Source organism: Adiantum capillus-veneris, chromosome 14 (assembly GCF_014529385.1).
Source record: "Adiantum capillus-veneris isolate H3 chromosome 14, ASM1452938v2, whole genome shotgun sequence".
Classification (NCBI taxonomy): domain Eukaryota; kingdom Viridiplantae; phylum Streptophyta; class Polypodiopsida; order Polypodiales; family Pteridaceae; genus Adiantum; species Adiantum capillus-veneris.
In genome coordinates, this window is record NC_140944.1 from 142,235,109 (window position 1) to 142,251,894 (window position 16,786).

Consider the following 16,786-nt stretch of genomic DNA (forward strand, 5'->3'; position numbering starts at 1 on the left):
ACACATACATACGTACATACGTGTGTGTGTGTGTGTGTGTGTGTGTGTGTGTGTGTGTGTGTGTATATATATATATATATATATATATATATATATATATATATATATATATATATCAGAGAGAGAGAGAGAGAGAGACTCATAAAATCTTAAGTTACAGACTATAAGAGGGGCCAAAACATTTTCGTGAAAAGAAATGCAATAATGAAGCAAGACGAGCTAAATAATAATTGTATTAGTATTTAATGATTTTAAACAAAACAGAACAACAGCTGCTTAGAAATGGCTTAGACAAAAGAGATAAATAAGAGAAGTTTATTTAAACGAAGCTTTCTAAAATTTAAAGTTGGACATGACATTGTAAAAACATAGCTCCTAGACTTCAAATTCCATATAGCAACATGGGCATAAAACAAAAGACAAAATTCATAATTGTTCTTAGAAGCTATAGACTATTAAAATGAGATACTATGACTAACAAAACTAGAAAGCAATACACAACCAATGCTTAACAACGATCATGAGACTTGACAAAATGTAGCTTTAACTTGTCCAAATCATCACCTTTATAATGTATAGCTTGGACAACAACTGTGATATCCCTACTCAAGTTATGAGTGCCCAAAGAATAGGTGCAGGTTTGTATAGAGCTAGCTCATAAAAGAAACTTACTTTAATTAAAAAAACAGAGTTTTAACACAGTTTTGCTCATCATGGAAGAAATAAGATACAAAGTAAACTTAAACTGCATTAGCACTTCGAGATCATATCAACCATTTCAAAATAAAATACTTACAGGATCACTTTTGTAAAAAAACAAAGAAGTGCGCGTAAGTATAAACCACCGTCTTTTCCATGATTTCCATCCTAGACCTGCCAAGTGTTTGCAAGGCACAACTGTCAGCGAAGATGATCATACTACAATGAACTTGCACCATAGAAGCAAAAGGTAGCATATCAAAATTGGTAGCATATCAAATCATTCTAAGCAAAAAAAAAACCAAAAAAGATGCTCATAAATTTCAAGACCAATATGAAAAAGTAGATGCACAGAAACAAAGTTCCCACAACACACTTTCCTACCTCGAAGATCCTATAGAATATACAATTTAAGCTTTCTTATGGGGATTAAAGTGTGGCTTCGGATGATTGTTGGTATATATAAGAGAGAGAGAGAGAGAGAGAGAGAGAGAGAGAGATTGAATTATCGTCCACGGAGGTCATATATGACCTATTGGACCAAAAACACAACATTACAACAATTCCTTCGTAGTGCGGGCTGATACATATCAGTTAAGGACTGAGGGTCCATCAAGAGGGTAGAGTAGGGAAAAAGAGAGAACAAAAAAACCTAAGAAGGGTCGGTTGAGGGGAGAACGGGTTTGGGATTTCGAAACTCCTGGATGATTGCTTTGTCGCCTCAGTAGACTGCCCGTTTGCCTTGCTTACGTGCTTCATGCATCTGCTTGAGCTCGCCCGCTTTACTCTTGAGTTGATTCATGGTCAACTCTTGAGCAATCCAAAGCTTTTTTCCCTTGAGAAGTCGAGATAGACATAGCAGCTTCATACGCTCATCTTTGTCCTTGAAGGTGAGTATGCAATGCTCGGGTGACACATGTCTATGTGTATCATTGATCCAAGCAACAGGTTCTGGCTTGATGTAGACAGGTTGAAGAATGTCATTGAGCTTGGTGATTGCTTCCTCAAGGGTGTCCTCCGTGGTACACCACGCTGAGTGTAGCCCCCCAATCCTGACCTTGAGGCCAAGAGATTCTTGTAGCTGGCATTCTTGTAGGGCCGCCTGTATCTTGGTGTCAATCTTCTTATGTGTTGCTTCATGTGATTCTTTCTGCAATGCCATGACAGTTTCGGTGAGTGAGGCTTCGACTGCGTGTGCTTTTTCAAGCAGAGCTTGGCTCTCTACTTCCTTCGCATCTTGAAGCTTTCATAAACGTTCTTTGAGTCTCTCATTCTCCTCGACGAGTTCTTGAATATGAGCCTCAAGGGTTGTGATTCGTGCTTCTTGGCGGGCAGCGGGGTCCTTCCTTGGTGCTGCTGCCACCGCAAGAAAGCTCTTGCGCGCAATAGGGGTACCAAAAGACGACATCAAGCTACAAGAGGGGATTCCTGTTGAAACACACAATGATGCGTGAGACATGGGCTTATTCTAATTTAACTTTGAAGTGGAAGCTTTAAACTCTGTGTAGGCGGGATAAAGCTTGGTTTTCGACGGGCTGAGTGAAGGGGAGAGAGAGAGTGATGCTGACGGGCAGGCCGTAGCAGGGTCAGGTGCTCGTTGTAGCAGGCCTCGGCTGTAGCAGGGTCGGGTACTCGTTGCAATAGGCCTCGAGCCTGACGAGCAGCAAAGCAGGCCGCGGCAAAGCACGTGGGCGCGCAACAGAACAGGTGGGCGTAGTGTGCGGCTTGGGTATGGGCAGGGCTTGTCTGTTAACGCCCCCCCCCCCCCCCTCCCCCCCCCCCCCCGTGTATTTTTTTTTAACACCGACCTTGAAATATTACTCAAGTTTTTGGCGAGAAAATGAATCTAAATTTATGAATTTGGCGAGAAAAATACTTTAAAATAAATTTATCATTATTTCAACAAAAAATTTAATTTAGACCTTAATTGGTCATTTTTTTCAATATCACATGTAAAGGATAAAAGGAACATCTCTTACAACTTTTTATATAATAGAAAGAAGTGAATTAAGTAGTGCCACCAAGACTTTTTAAATAAGTATCAATGTCACAACACACCTTATATGTACTAGGGTTTTGCTAGGAGACAACATCTTGTTGAGTAGGGTAAGGTCTTTGAAATCTACATGAAAACTAAATGAGGAAGTGTGAAGATCTCAGACCCTACATAAAATCTAGCCAAACAACCTACTTGGCCCTCAATCTCCCCTACCATCAAGTTCTTTAGTGGGCATATCTTTGGTGACTAGCTACCCCAAAATACAAAACCTTATAGAAAAGTCTGGCGAAAAACATCTTAGGTCTACACCAATGAGAGCCAGAGAAAGGCTCAAAATCTTCAAGATTCACCAAATTGGCGATCTTTAGCCCAAAAAAAAAACACTGCCCCCCACAGGGCCGCCCTCGCCCATGGGAGACGCACAAGGTATTAGAGTAAGGTTTCGACGATGCTGAGAGAGAGAGAGAGAGAGAGAGAGAGAGAGAGAGAGAGAATGAAAATGTAATATTAACATCTTCAAAAGGCCAAAATGACTGATGAGAACAAAAGGTTACATGTGGTAAATCTAATACCAGGTGTGGGTACATAGTACAAAGAACTTAAAAGAAAATAGTGGGTAGGGGTGGGGTGAAAGCTGATACAAGGGAAATACAAAGGGTGAGCTGATACAATGGAGCTCTCTTAACAGTCGAGGCATATACATATACATCAGTATCCAAAAGGCTATATAGATTCAATGTCCTCCAGGTAGGCACTCTGTTAGGACTGCTCCTATGTCGCGTGAGTATGGTATGAATCCTCTGTCGCAGTCTGCGTTGATGTAGAGAGGGCCCCCTCATTCGTGGGCGATGGGACCGCCCCAACTCTATCGCACGATCAAGCAGTATGCCTCTGGTGTTGTTATGTTGTTGGGGCTGCTCGGACTCCTCTATCTGTGAGACTGAAAGAAATCTGTAATCTTCCGTTGTTGCTAGATCTCTCTCATTGTGCCCCTCTTCACGAGGTCCTCTCTGTGTTTGCGAATCTGCAGTAAGTATAATCCGAGGCATCTCTGATCCTTGTATCTCATGACTCTAGAAAGTGGCCCAAAACCCTCTGAATAGATAGTGAAAGCGGCCTCCTATCTCATAGCATACTGGGCAGTGACATATGTAATGTAGCTCTGTCTCTGGCTCTATCTGGCACACCTGACAAATCCTGGACTCAACAGGTACTCCCTCTAAATCTGCATGTCTCGATCTCTAGCTGATGTGAGGATGTGCGTATCTGACCAATAGCACATCGTATCCCATGGGATAGATGAGTGTCCATGTATCCTGGTCTGATCACAAACCATCCTCCGTGAGTTGGAGAAGATGCTCTCTATAGAAAGTCATCTTCGTACCTAGCTCATGTGTAGGTTGTATCCATGTCCTCTTCGTATCCAGCTGAATCAAGTCCTGTCTGATGAGCCTAGTAATCTCTGCCCTGGTGAGGGAGATGGAGGGTGCATCGAGAGAGTACTGAAATGGGGGTAGCCAATCCATACTAAAGCCATGTAACTGAAACCAAGATGCCATCTCTACATACCAACATAATCAATCTCCCTGCAATGCCAGCTGTTGCGAAGACTCTAGTGCTAATCGAGCATATCTATCTGTAGGGAGAGCCCAGGTGCTATGCATAAATGAAACTGATCGAGTGAGTGCCTCCACTACCAATGGAGGAGCAGCGAGCTCCGCCCTAATAATGTCATGTGGTACTGAGGCCTTGGCCCTAATCATCCGAGAAATCATAGACACCAAGGGCTTCTCCATACATTTCCATCCATCAGTACTGCCAGCTCTGCTATGATGATCAATTGAGGGGCCCCATATCTCCATTCCGTACAGCATGGCCGAAGCGACCAAAGTGTCGAAGAGCCAAAGCTTTGTCCGAGGTTCCTGGAACTGATCCTGCAAACATATCCTCTCAAGTCTCCCCAATGCTACATAGGCTCTGGTCAATCGCGTATCTGCTGCATGCTTCAGGGAAAATACTGGACCGCTGAAAACCACCCGAAGATAAGTGTATGTATCTGCATACTCCGCAGTCTCTCGACCATATGTAAAAGTGGGGGCAGACCTCCTTACCCACTGCGTCGTGGTGTTAAACACCATTACCTTGGTCTTACCAAGGTTCACAGACAATCCACTATCCCGTGCAAATACATGCAATGCATCCAAATGACGATGCATCCCCTCTGGAGAATCTGAGATCGGCACAATATCATCAGCATATAATAGCAACGGAATCCATGTCCTTGCAAGCTAAGCACCTCTATCACCCTCTGCCTGTACATAATCTGAAAACTCTACATGGGATAGAGAGTCGAAGATAAGGGGCAACCTTGCTTCACCCCAATGGTGGAGTGAACCATGTCGGACATGCCCTGAGTAGTGCGTACCTATCCTACCACTGTCTTGTATAAAGCTAAGATCCCCCAGATTAGCTCTGTGGGCACCCCCCCCCCATGTCTTGCAATCTGCGTATGAGTATGGCTCGTGGCACTGTATCAAAGGCTTTGCAGAAATCCACAAAGCTACAATATATCCTCCTGCCATTCTACCCTCCTTAATAATGGCTCTGAACGTCAAAATCTGGTCAAGAGTGGAGAAACCTCTCCTGAACCCTGCCTGTCCTGCTGCACGTATGCCCTCTCTCTCTGCCCATCCACTCAACTCATGCTCAAGAATTGATGCATATAGCCTATGACCAACCATGATGGTTCGGTAATTCCCGGGAAGCATAGGATCTCTCGAGTTGAAGATAGGCACAATAGTGGACGTACTCCAAGTCTAAGAGAAACCCTCGTACATGGCTCTATTAAACATCATAGCAAGAGGCTCTGCAAGCATATCTCAGGCATGGATAAAGTGCTCTGCTACCAGACCAACATGATCCTGTGCTCTTCCTGCCTTCATCTTGTCAATGGCTTTCCTTACCCTCTCATAAGTAAAGAAAGTACATGTTTCTGGGCATGCCTCTGGAGGGTCAGGCAAAGGTGGCTGCCCCGATGCTGTATAGATAGATGTAGCATATTGCCCCCGTGTCATTGTGGAAGTGATGGCTTGCGGTGGAGAGTGCTCATTGAAAAGCCTCCATGCCTCACTAGAGTCCTGACTCATAAACAGTTGATATAGATCACGCTGTAGTTGAGATAGGTAAGCCCTCTTCTTTCGTCGCACAGGGCGGCGAAAGATAATCTGTGATTGTCTATGTGTAGTAGTACCCATGAGCACCTCTCTCTGTAATATGATCCTCGTCTCTCTACATTCCTCATCATACCAACTGTTATGGGACATGCTCCCAGATCGTCTGCGTGTAGGCTGGCTGTGGGGATACTCTGATGCTGCATCGTGGAGCATCTCTGTCAGAATCTAGGAGAGCTCATCTAGTGATCGTCTTGGCTCCTGAGTACATAGCTTCCTATATATCTCATCGGTGTACACGGGATCCGTCTCCCTCGTGAAGGTATACCGAGTACGTGTGGAGGCCTCTCCCAATGGAGCTGTGTTGAATTGGAACGATAGAGTGAAAGACAAGATAACATGATCAACTGCTACCCCAACTAGCCTAGTTCCCAACATGACATCCTGAAAGGAAGGAATGAGTCCTTGCGGAGCCATAACATAATCCATTGTACTAGCGCCATGCCGATGTGGAAAGCATGTAAAACCACCTGCTGCAAGGAATCTCTATAGGCCATTCAAAATGGCCAATCCATGTGCAGTCCCCATATCGATCAAGTATCTGCCATACTCAGTGTGCTCCTCATCCTGTGATAATCTAGACAGGCCCATTTCTGTAATATCAAGCTCTCGCATCAACTCCTCTGAGGTATCATAAAATATTGTCTGGTGATGGGCAATCCTGGCATTGAAATCCCCCAAGATAATAATGTCGCCATCTTTGGAAAACTCCCATACATCATCATCCAAAATAGAGAGAGAGAGAGGCGCGCACACACCTAGATGAATTCAAGATAAGCCCACACACAATTAAACACCTGATAAAAGGTCCGACCAACAATTCTGAGAGAATTCAAGAGCGTTAATCCACCCTACTCATGCATAAGGAAAATGTAACCTGTCCATTATGGTTGTTGAAGGCCTTGCATAGAGTTCCAAGACCACGTAGAGTTTGCAGTATGTTGCCCAAACGCTAACAAAGTCACAACATGGGATACTTGTCTCCACACTGTTTACCATGCATGCTTCATACAATTGCTAGGTCCAAAACATCACAAGATCACAAAAGCTCATATGGTCAATCATAAAGAGGCTGTTGTCGCTCATACCACCAGTGACCACAAGGGTTTGGCAAAGCTCCCAGATCAATGCGAGTATAGTTTACTTTTCCACGTTACACATTGTTCAAGTTTCAAGACATCACTAGGTATGCCATGTTTGCTAAGATGAGGGGTGATTTTTCCTTTTTTCTTAAGCCATGCTGCAAGTGCAAGTCACACTATTAGTCCTGTTTTTGCCAATTCTTTGATATTGGGACCCTCTGACACATGCATCTGCAACTCACATATCTGCAGGCTCTGACAACCCAAATAGGAGTAAGAAGCCAAAGGTGATCATGTCTCACTAATCTTGAAAGCTCAAAATGTTGTCCAAAAAATCTCCAAAGGTGGTAGCACTGCTAGCTGATCTGTACAAAGCAGAGAAACTTGCAATCCATCTATCAAGAAAGTTGAAACCCCAGTCCACTCTATCATGGGCCTTCTCAAAGTCCAGAAGTAGCAGTAGGCTGTCTAGACTGTGTAGCACACTCAAGGAGAAAATATTGTCTACAATGCATCTAAACACTACCTGTATGCGAAGCCTGAATGAGATTTGGTAGAAAGTTGAAAGAAGTAGACGGGCACTAATCATATAAGCCAAGATCTCATATGCTAAAGGAGGGGGAGTGAACGCCCGGCATCGCCTACACGCACACCCCACCCCCCCCCCCCCCGGCGGTGGGGATAAATTAGGCTTGAAATAGGGAGGCGGGAATCTACCCTAAAACAAAAACATATTGCAATCCCTGTACCATGATTGAGCCTTGACAATTGGCAATAATATGTAGAAGAGGCTTTGAAGGAAGAAGCCTCGGTTGGTTATGAAAGTAAGCTCTCAGCTACTCAAATCTAAATTACTCGATCCTCGTATTAGCTTGCATCCTGAGGAGTTGGCTACTTTAAAGACTTCCCTCAGCAGTAGACCCTGAGCAGTATGTACTTCCTTTGCTTCCTTTCAGGTCCCTCTTGGATCTCATATGGAGGGATAGCAAATTTGCACTTGTAAGCCCCCCCCCCCCCCCCCCCCCCTCCCTTTCCTCCTTTCAGGACTAGATTGGATTACAGCTCATGCGTGGACAGCCTAAAGCTGAATTTGCAGCAATGTAGGCTCGCTTTGCCTTCGGTGTTGAGCCCTTGTGGCTCGGATTTTTGTATGTTCACTTCAAAAGAATTTGGCTCATAGTGCCCCCAGGCTTACTATTGCGCCAACTTCCAAATCTTTGTTGTTTTGAGAGGGGCCACTCTTGGAGCATGGTTGCTTTATCTCAAAAAGGCCATTTTTTTGCCGTGTTTGCATCATATGAAAAACCTTTGCTTGAGTTGATGCTCTACTTGGTCAAATAGATGACACTTAGACAGATACACCTTTATCACCCTGCCTAACTCAGCTAGATAGTGAGAAAGCAAGCACTCTCTAAATACGTCATGATAGATTCTTGATGGGCAAAATGCCAAGACTATACTCTTTTGCACAATGTTGTAAGCACGTTGGTTAACAATGCAAAAGAAAGGTATGCCCTACTTGGTCAACTTAATTGACACTAAAAGTTTACCCCTTTTTCTCCCTGCCTAACTGAGATGACCGTAGAATCCAAGTTGCGGCATTCCAATGTTTTGCATTCTGCTGTTTGCAAAATGTCTACTAGCATGTAAACCACCTTTACATTTGCAACACACCCAGGGAGTACGGCACACAACCATGAGCACAAAACAAGCCCCCGGAAAAGTTGGGAGAGAAAAAATAAAATAAAGTGAGGCTTGCTAGAGCTTACCCTTTGAAGAGATAAACAAAGGCCCACTTTTGAATACCTGGAAGAAAACGAGACATTGAATTGAGCGTATTGTGACCAACCATGATTTATCTCAAAGTGTCTAAACTGTTTGAAAGAGGTGAAACTATGTTGAAAGTTTCCATCAAAGTAGCCAAGTCATGTCGACTTGCACTACTGGACTTGTTGCATACAATAAATTAACAATTTCTGTCATGTGTTTGCATTATACACACTGGCAATTTGGATGACAACCATGCAACTCGCATAAAGAGAAACTAGTACCAGATTCATCCCTCGGCCCCTCGTACGCTCGTAAGGAGTTACTGGAGCAGACATCTTTGTCGTTATTTTTGCCGTGATCCTACTTCACCGCAGACAAGCCTTTTATGAATGCTTGAACCAGTTCAAAGGAACGTGGGTGGATCCTTTTGAAAAACTACACAGACAAAGAGCTGCCAAATGAGATAATTTTCAAAACAGAAGAAAAATGGAGATTGAACTCGTCCGTGAAGTTGAAGGGAGGCGTGCAGAAAGAGAGCTCGTGCTGCAAATAGCGAAATTGTCCGTCTAATTTGCAGCCTGATGATAAAAAAAAGTTCGACACTTAACGCACTCTTAAAAATGCAGTAAATCTCGCTACGACACAGAGTGTAGGATAAAATGTTCCAAACAAAGAAGCTACATGACTGATGCGAGCTACGTCAGCTGAAAGATCTCAGTAAAGCTTAAGTTCTTAGCCATGGCATTGTACAAAAGCGACAGAAATTTGAGAGCATTGTACAAGCCTTGCCTGCAATTGAGGAGAAAATTTACTGCGAGTCGAAAAACGAAGGAGAACTTCAAGAAGCTCCGCATTACGTAGCTATGGGGCCCTTCTTCTTCTTCTTCGTCGTCTTCATCTTGCTGGACAGAGAGAGAGAGACGTGTGTTGCAGGAAAGCGAGCTGCTTCCCGCACCCCCTCTCTCTCGTTGTCCCCAACGTTAAGTCTCTTCACATAGCATTTTCTCTGAGGTCCCACGGTCCCACCTGAACTCCTCTCTCCCGGGGTTTTGAACAGCAAAATGGATTCCCACCCTTGGAGCACCTTCCCAATTGTTCCATTGACATTCCAAAATAATTAATTAAAATCTGTGATATGCTCAAGATTGCTACAATTTCAAACTGTCAAACTATATTGACCAATGTGGCAATGTGAGAAATTTTTTTGAAAGATTGGTCAAGCATGTGAGAAATGCTTAGCATGATGGCAATAGATAATGCATAAGAGAATTGAAAATTGCAACCCTGGCAAAAAAAAATTGTAGCTCCTCCCAATGATAGGCAAGTTGAACTCTCATGAAAAGGTGTTTGAAAAGCAACTCTGCACAAAGGAGTGTATGCCTAGTAGAAGTCCATCAAAGATTAATTCTTTGATTATATAAATATATAAGTAAATAAGATTTCGTTGTCTTGTGGATGATTAACATGTGTTTGCGATTTCAAGAAAAATACAACTCTACTGAAAAAATGCACACCTCAACAAATTCTTAGTATAAGAGTAGTCCTAGTGTGAGTTAGAAGTTGCATGTTAGCTGGTCACCGCGACAGACGTTTGTAGCATAGCTATCTGGCACTAACATGATATGTCAATACTCACGAAAGTGACTAGGATGGGACACGGAGACTCTTTGAGGGTGTCAACCTCAAAAAGTGAACCTAGCAAGTAAACATATCAACCCAACAAGCTAATCATCACTCTCTCATTTGAAAATCTACATGTGTCCTATCTCGCCGCTCTAGGTCTTCATGCCATTTTGTCGACTGAACGAACTCAGATCGTCACGAAACTTTCAGAGAAGCTATATTAGGTCTAAGGACACACATCTACCAAGTCTGGTGGTCAGGTACCAAAATCATGATCCATCATGTACCACGTCATAAAAACTGCAACAAAGCAGCATAAACAGGTCGCCCTAAGGTCTAATAACGCTCTCATATGGTCGAAATATGAAAAAATAGTGATTTCAGCACTCAAATCTACAGATAAGACTCACAGACGTGTAGTTGTGAACCACAACAAGACTTGAAATGATTATACTTAATTGAAAGAGCAAGAGACAAGGAACACAATGCACTTTTCAAAATTGAATTTGGATTACCAGATCGTGAGAAAAATGGATTACAAGTTGTAGTTGATTAGCCGCTCACAGTCGTACGTATACAGAGCTCTTCAACCTCAAAAGATAATGTTGCAATGTTGTGTTCAAACTAAGGTGTATTGACCTTTATACCTAGGGCTTTTCAAATGACCAAATGACCGGCTGACATGGCTTTTGGCTTAGGATAAAATAATACAACTCAGAGTGTATAGCTTCCGGATCAAAACTTCATAAATTTAGTTACAAGGATTCTATAAAAAAAAAGGATAAATTACATCAAAATAGGGTTGGACAAGGTGTGATCGGCTAGGAGGGTGCATGTCAGCTGCATCGGTCAAACACTCCCCCCTTCCTAGCCTTTGCACATCCTTGTGCAAGTCTTGGAAGCTTTTGGTAGTCAAATTGCCATCTTTCCTATGTCTTTGTGATCTTGCGGCTCTGGCAATAATCTTTGTTTTGATGGAGATATTTGTGAACGGGTTGTTTAGTGGCGTACTCTGATATGCTATATGCCTTGCCTGCAGATTTGTAGTGAGCGGGTTGAAGATGGTGGAGTCTATCTCAAAAAATCCCGTTATGAAAGCTTCTTCAAAAGATTGCATATAGTGTGAACGAAGGAACATCAACTTGGCATGCATCCCCATAATGATATTCTTTGAGAGGGCTTCTATCTTAGATGATGTCATTGAAGCCTTCTAAAAACACCTCCCCCAAGAGTGTTCGGCCTTGTCGATGTCCTCGAAAGCTTCGATGCATGTGAGGATGGTCTTAGCAATTTTGTAGGTCATCTGGCAGGTTAGGTCTAGGACATCCCTCATCATTGTGATTACAGCCTTCAGAGTGTGTACCATGTATACCTGTGTAGGTTTATGATTGTGAGCACTCTTTGTGAGAAATGGATAGTTAAGCAGCCTTCTAGTATATCTTCTATCCATTTTTGGCATCCATCGACTCTTTCTCTTCTTCAATATCCTACATTCATCCCTTAGATGATGTACTCAATAGATCCACTAGGGGCATGTCAATACTTTCAAAGGCTACCAGCTGTTGTGTCTGGATGGTTGGTACAATGGTCTTTGTTTGGAGAGCAGTTGGTATATCCACTAGGGGCATGCCAGTACTTTCAAACTCTACCAACTGCTATGTCTGGATGGTTGGTACAATGGCCTTTTTCTGGAGAGCAGTTAATTCCAATGCTTTGGCACGTAACTCCTTGGTGTGCATCTTTGCTTGAGCGGTAAGGTCTGATTTTGCCTTGTCCAATTGCTCTTGAAGCTCTTTGATCTATTGTAATCTTTGGGAGTTTTTCACGAGCATCCCGGCCATAGGAGTTGCCGCTGCAATTTCTCTTGCTCGAGCTCAATATTCAAGGCATCTGGTAATGGAAATGGCCTATGAACTTTGAGAATAGCGGAATTAAGAGAATTAAAGTGAGCATTTTTGTGAGATTACTTTGATAACATAGAGGGTGAACTTAATTGATGGTAGCAACATAGAAATAGTACTTAATTAACTTGGCATGAACAATATTGTTGCAAGAGAGAGAGTATTAGAGAACGTGACAATAGTTGAGGACCGGATTTACTTGAAGCCGGTCCCTCCTCCAAAAGGCGTTTGTATTATAGATTCTCCCATCAAGAGAGACTTGGTACAATACAATCTTTATGTTCCTTGTGACCTTGGTGATGATGTGAAGATGGAAAGCTTCATGCATCACGAGCATAACATAAACTTTGCAAAAATCATTAACTATCCCAAGCCCTCAAATACCTTCGACGGTGGAGAGAGCTAGCAGGGAGGGTAGGGAAGAGGAAGAAGAATCATTCATAGGAGAAAGAAATAGTTTCTCACTCATCATCACTCTTCTTGCTTAGCATAGCATAATAGCATAGTAATGAAAATGAAGAAGATGGCAAGCTTAAGCATTGAAGCATGGCTCTTGGTTGGATTTGCATTCCATAGCCAAGATTGTTGGTGTAGGCTCTCAACTTTTCAACAAGCTTGGAGAAGGAGATGGAGCTCTTGCACTTTGCACTCCACACAATGAGAGAATGTGTGTGTGGGAGGGTATGTACCCCCTCTCAAGCTTGGTCCACCCTCTCTCTCTCTCTCTCTCTCTCTCTCTCTCTTATTATTTAAATATATCATTTGGACACGTGTCCTCTTTTACCTCTCTTAGAGAAAGAACTTAATTATTTATTTTTATGCATGTAAATTCCCATTGGACCCCTTCAAAGCCCATCCAATAGGATTCAAGCACATCACGAGGGCCACATGTGGAGGATTTTAACATGTGCCTTTTATGCTTCTTAAATCATTTGGTTTGAATTGAACACTTCAAGCACTTAGTCAATTAAGCATGGAAACCGTTTATGCCTCTTGAGAGTTTATTTTTAAATTGAACACTTCAAGAACCTTAGTCATTTAAGCATAAAAATCACCTCAAGCGCTTTCGGCAAGGTTCCCACGAACACTTAGCAAGCCGACTAGCACCTCGTGCTTTGGTAGGATTCCCACCTCAAGGTTAGCCCTAGCTTGCCTAAGGTCAAATGACTTTTCAACACTAACTTTTGAAGGTCTTTATTGAAGCTGACCTTAAGGTCTTTTAAGCTCCACTAGATGCACGTTGCTCTTTGATAGACTACCTTCTTTTGGACCACTATTGAGATGTAACCATTTCTCCTCTTGGTCCCATGCTTAGGTAAATCTAGAAGCACTTATTGCACATTGCTCTTTGGTAGAGTGTCTCCTTTTGGATCCCTATTGAGATGCAACCATTTCTCCTTTTGGTCCCTTGTTGAGACAGGTCTAGAAGCACATATCTATATCATAACTCTTGTTTCTCTTTTATCTTCCCATATTAAATGATCAATTTATAAATATGAGAAAATCATTTGGTAAAGCTAAATATTATATTTTATGACATTACCTCTCTCTTGAAATCGTAGTCGTCCTTGACTATGAGGTAAAGAAGATAAAGCTTAGTCATTATTCCATGTTCTTAGCGGGTAGAGGATCCTTTTTAACCTACGACATCATTCCATAATGGATGACTAATCCATTTGGTGCTAGGAGACTTAGCTGCCGTAAGCATGTCTGCTCTTTAGTCCATATCATACTTCCAAAGTAGAGTGACAATTTCTACTTGGTGTTTGGGAGACTTCGCCACCACAAACATGATCCTAAGCATGCATACTTCTTAAATTTTGTGCACAATAAAACAAAGAGAATGAGTCTTATAAGACAAAAACATTGTTCATTTAAAATGCATTTTCATTTGCTTACTCTAGTGTAGCATTGTAAGCATTGACAAGGTTCATATTATCCTTAAACTAGTTCCGTGCATCCATCTAGCATATTTAAAAGGATAATTATTCTTGTCTTCGTGTCGAAGAATTGATTCGGGCCGTAACACCTCTTATTGATCTTCGATCTCTGGCGGTTTTGCAACTATTGCTTCTTTTGGTGGCGCTCCTTTATAAGGCTTAAGTAAGCTCTCATGGAAAACATTTTGCATGAGCCAATGGTTGGGCAACTTTAATTGATAATCCATCTCATTGATTGGCTTAAGAATTTAAAAAGGACCATAGTATCTTTTTGCTAGTTTAGCATAATACTCTTGGTGGCCGTAGGATTCTTGCCCGTAGTATGCCTTAAACGAACCTTGAGAAACTTTAGCTAGACCCAATCATTTTTCTTAAAGGCTAAGGCTCTTCTGTGCTTATTAGCAGCACCCTTTTTGCCTTTTTTGTGAGATGGATATAACCTTTTTAATATTTGAAAAAGATTATTGTAAGTCTCGGCCACATTCATCAGCAACAAAGATCTTCCCATATACTTTAAGTAGTAAGGGACTTTTGGATCTTCCCTCTTTAACCTCGAAAGATGCTTTCCCCATAGAAGTATATACACTGTCATTATACGCATACTCTATAAGAGGTAGGTACTTCTCTCATTGAGAACGTTGATCTACTTCCATGACATAGGCTTTTGGTGGTGGCGCTCCTTTGTAAGGCTTAAGTAAGCTCTCATGAAAAAACATTTTGCATGAGCCAATGGTTGGGCAACTTTAATTGATAAGCCATCTCATTGATTGGCTTAAGAATTTAAAAAGGACCATAGTATCTTTTTGCTAGTTTAGCTTAATAGTCTTAGTGGCTTGTAGGATTCTTGCTTGTAGTATGCCTTAGACAAGCCTTGAGAAACTTTAGTAGGACCCAATCATTTTTCTTAAAGGCTAAGGCTCTTCTGTGCTTATTAGCAGCAACCCTTTTTGCCTTTTTTGTGAGAAAGATATAACCTTTTTAATCTTTGGAAAAGATTCGTGTAAGTCTCGACTATATTCATCAGCAACGAAGATCTACCCATATACTTTTTAGTAGTAAGGGACTTTTGGATCTTCCCTCTTTAACCTCGAAAGATGCTTTCCCCATAGAAGTATGTACACTGTCATTGTACACATACTCTATAAGAGGTAGGTACTTCTCTCATTGAGAACGTTGATCTACTTCCATGACATAGGCTTTTGGTGGTGCTCCTTTGTAAGGCTTAAGTAAGCAAACATTTTGCATGAGCCAATGTTTGAGCAACTTTAATTGATAAGCCATCTCATTGATTGGCTTAAGAATTTAAAAAGGACCATAGTATCTTTTTGCTAGTTTAGCATAATACTCTTAGTGGCCCGTAGGATTCTTGCCTGTAGTATGCCTTAGACGAGCCTTGAGAAACTTTAGCAAGACCCAATCATTTTTCTTAAAGGCTAAGGCTCTTCTGTGCTTATTAGCAGCAACACTTTTTGCCTTTTCTGTGAGATAGATATAACCTTTTTAATCTTTGGAAAAGATTCGTGTAAGCCTCGGCTATATTCATCAACAACGAAGATCTTCCCATATACTTTAAGTAGTAAGGGACTTTTGGATCTTCCCTCTTTAACCTCGAAAGGTGCTTTCCCCATAGAAGTATGTACAATGTCATTGTACACATACTCTATAAGAGGTAGGTACTTTTCGCATTGAGAACGTTGATCTACTTCCATGACATAGGCTTTTAGTAGATTCAAGAATCATTAGACTAGTTATTTCACTTTGGTCATCCGTTTTTGGATGATAGGCTGAAAGAGAAATTTAATCTACTTCGTAGAAAAGAGACCCTTCTAGAAATTAGTAGTCATGCTATGATCTTCGTCCGACACTATGGATGTTGGCAAGCCATGATACTTGAAATTTGAGATCTAAATAGGGTTGTCGTTTGATGTGCCTTAATATTCTTTTTGACAGTCATAGAGTGTGTTTTCTTGCTAAGCATGTCAACTGAAACAATCCAAGTTGCTTCCCTCAACCAAATTTCAATTTTTGACATACCACGCATTTTGAAACATACTCTTGTAAGTTTACTTTTCATGGTAGACCAACAGAAATACATTTCTACTCCTCAAAGAGTAGATTATGAAATCCCTCTTTGCCCCGCATAAGGAGAAGCATGGGATTCATACATGAATTTCTTATTGTATGGGTGAGTAACACATAGTCTATTGCCGTTTGGAAGATAACCATCCTTCAAGGTGAATGATTCTTTTTTCCTTCCCTAATGCAAAGGCTGTAATTATCTACTTAAAGTTTTGGTTAGTAGCATACTCATCTATCATAAAAGATAGATCATTGTGAGTTGCTATAGAAACCACATTTACCCTTGGCCGTTGCGAAAGTGCATCGACCACTTGATTGTGCTTGCCAGCAATGTGAGCAATATGAAATTTAAATTGCAAAAAAGAATTTGCCCACCTCATTTGTTTGTCGAAAAGTTTGGTTTGTGTCATGAAGTACTTAAGACTTTGGTGGTTTGTTTGTAAAATGAATGGAGTTTCCAATA

At 41.7% G+C, this 16,786-nt stretch overlaps 1 protein-coding gene across 2 annotated transcripts in view; it reads right to left on the reverse strand.

The window, feature by feature from the left end:
* The window catches only part of LOC147443267 (rho GTPase-activating protein 7-like), a 92,929-nt gene extending 83,138 nt beyond the window's left edge, over positions 1–9,791 (reverse strand). The window contains exons 1-4 of one of the 2 annotated variants that reach the window (XM_086529176.1): positions 9,570–9,791; positions 9,062–9,215; positions 8,780–8,816; positions 797–873 (exon numbers count right to left, since the gene is read on the reverse strand). In XM_086529176.1, coding sequence (XP_086385302.1) covers positions 797–873; positions 8,780–8,816; positions 9,062–9,115 — 168 coding nt within the window. In that variant the 5' untranslated portion in view covers positions 9,116–9,215; positions 9,570–9,791. The remainder of the gene's footprint in view (positions 1–796; positions 874–8,779; positions 8,817–9,061; positions 9,216–9,569) is intronic. The other variant, XM_086529175.1, reaches the window with a different exon arrangement.
* Positions 9,792–16,786: the final 6,995 nt, after the last annotated feature.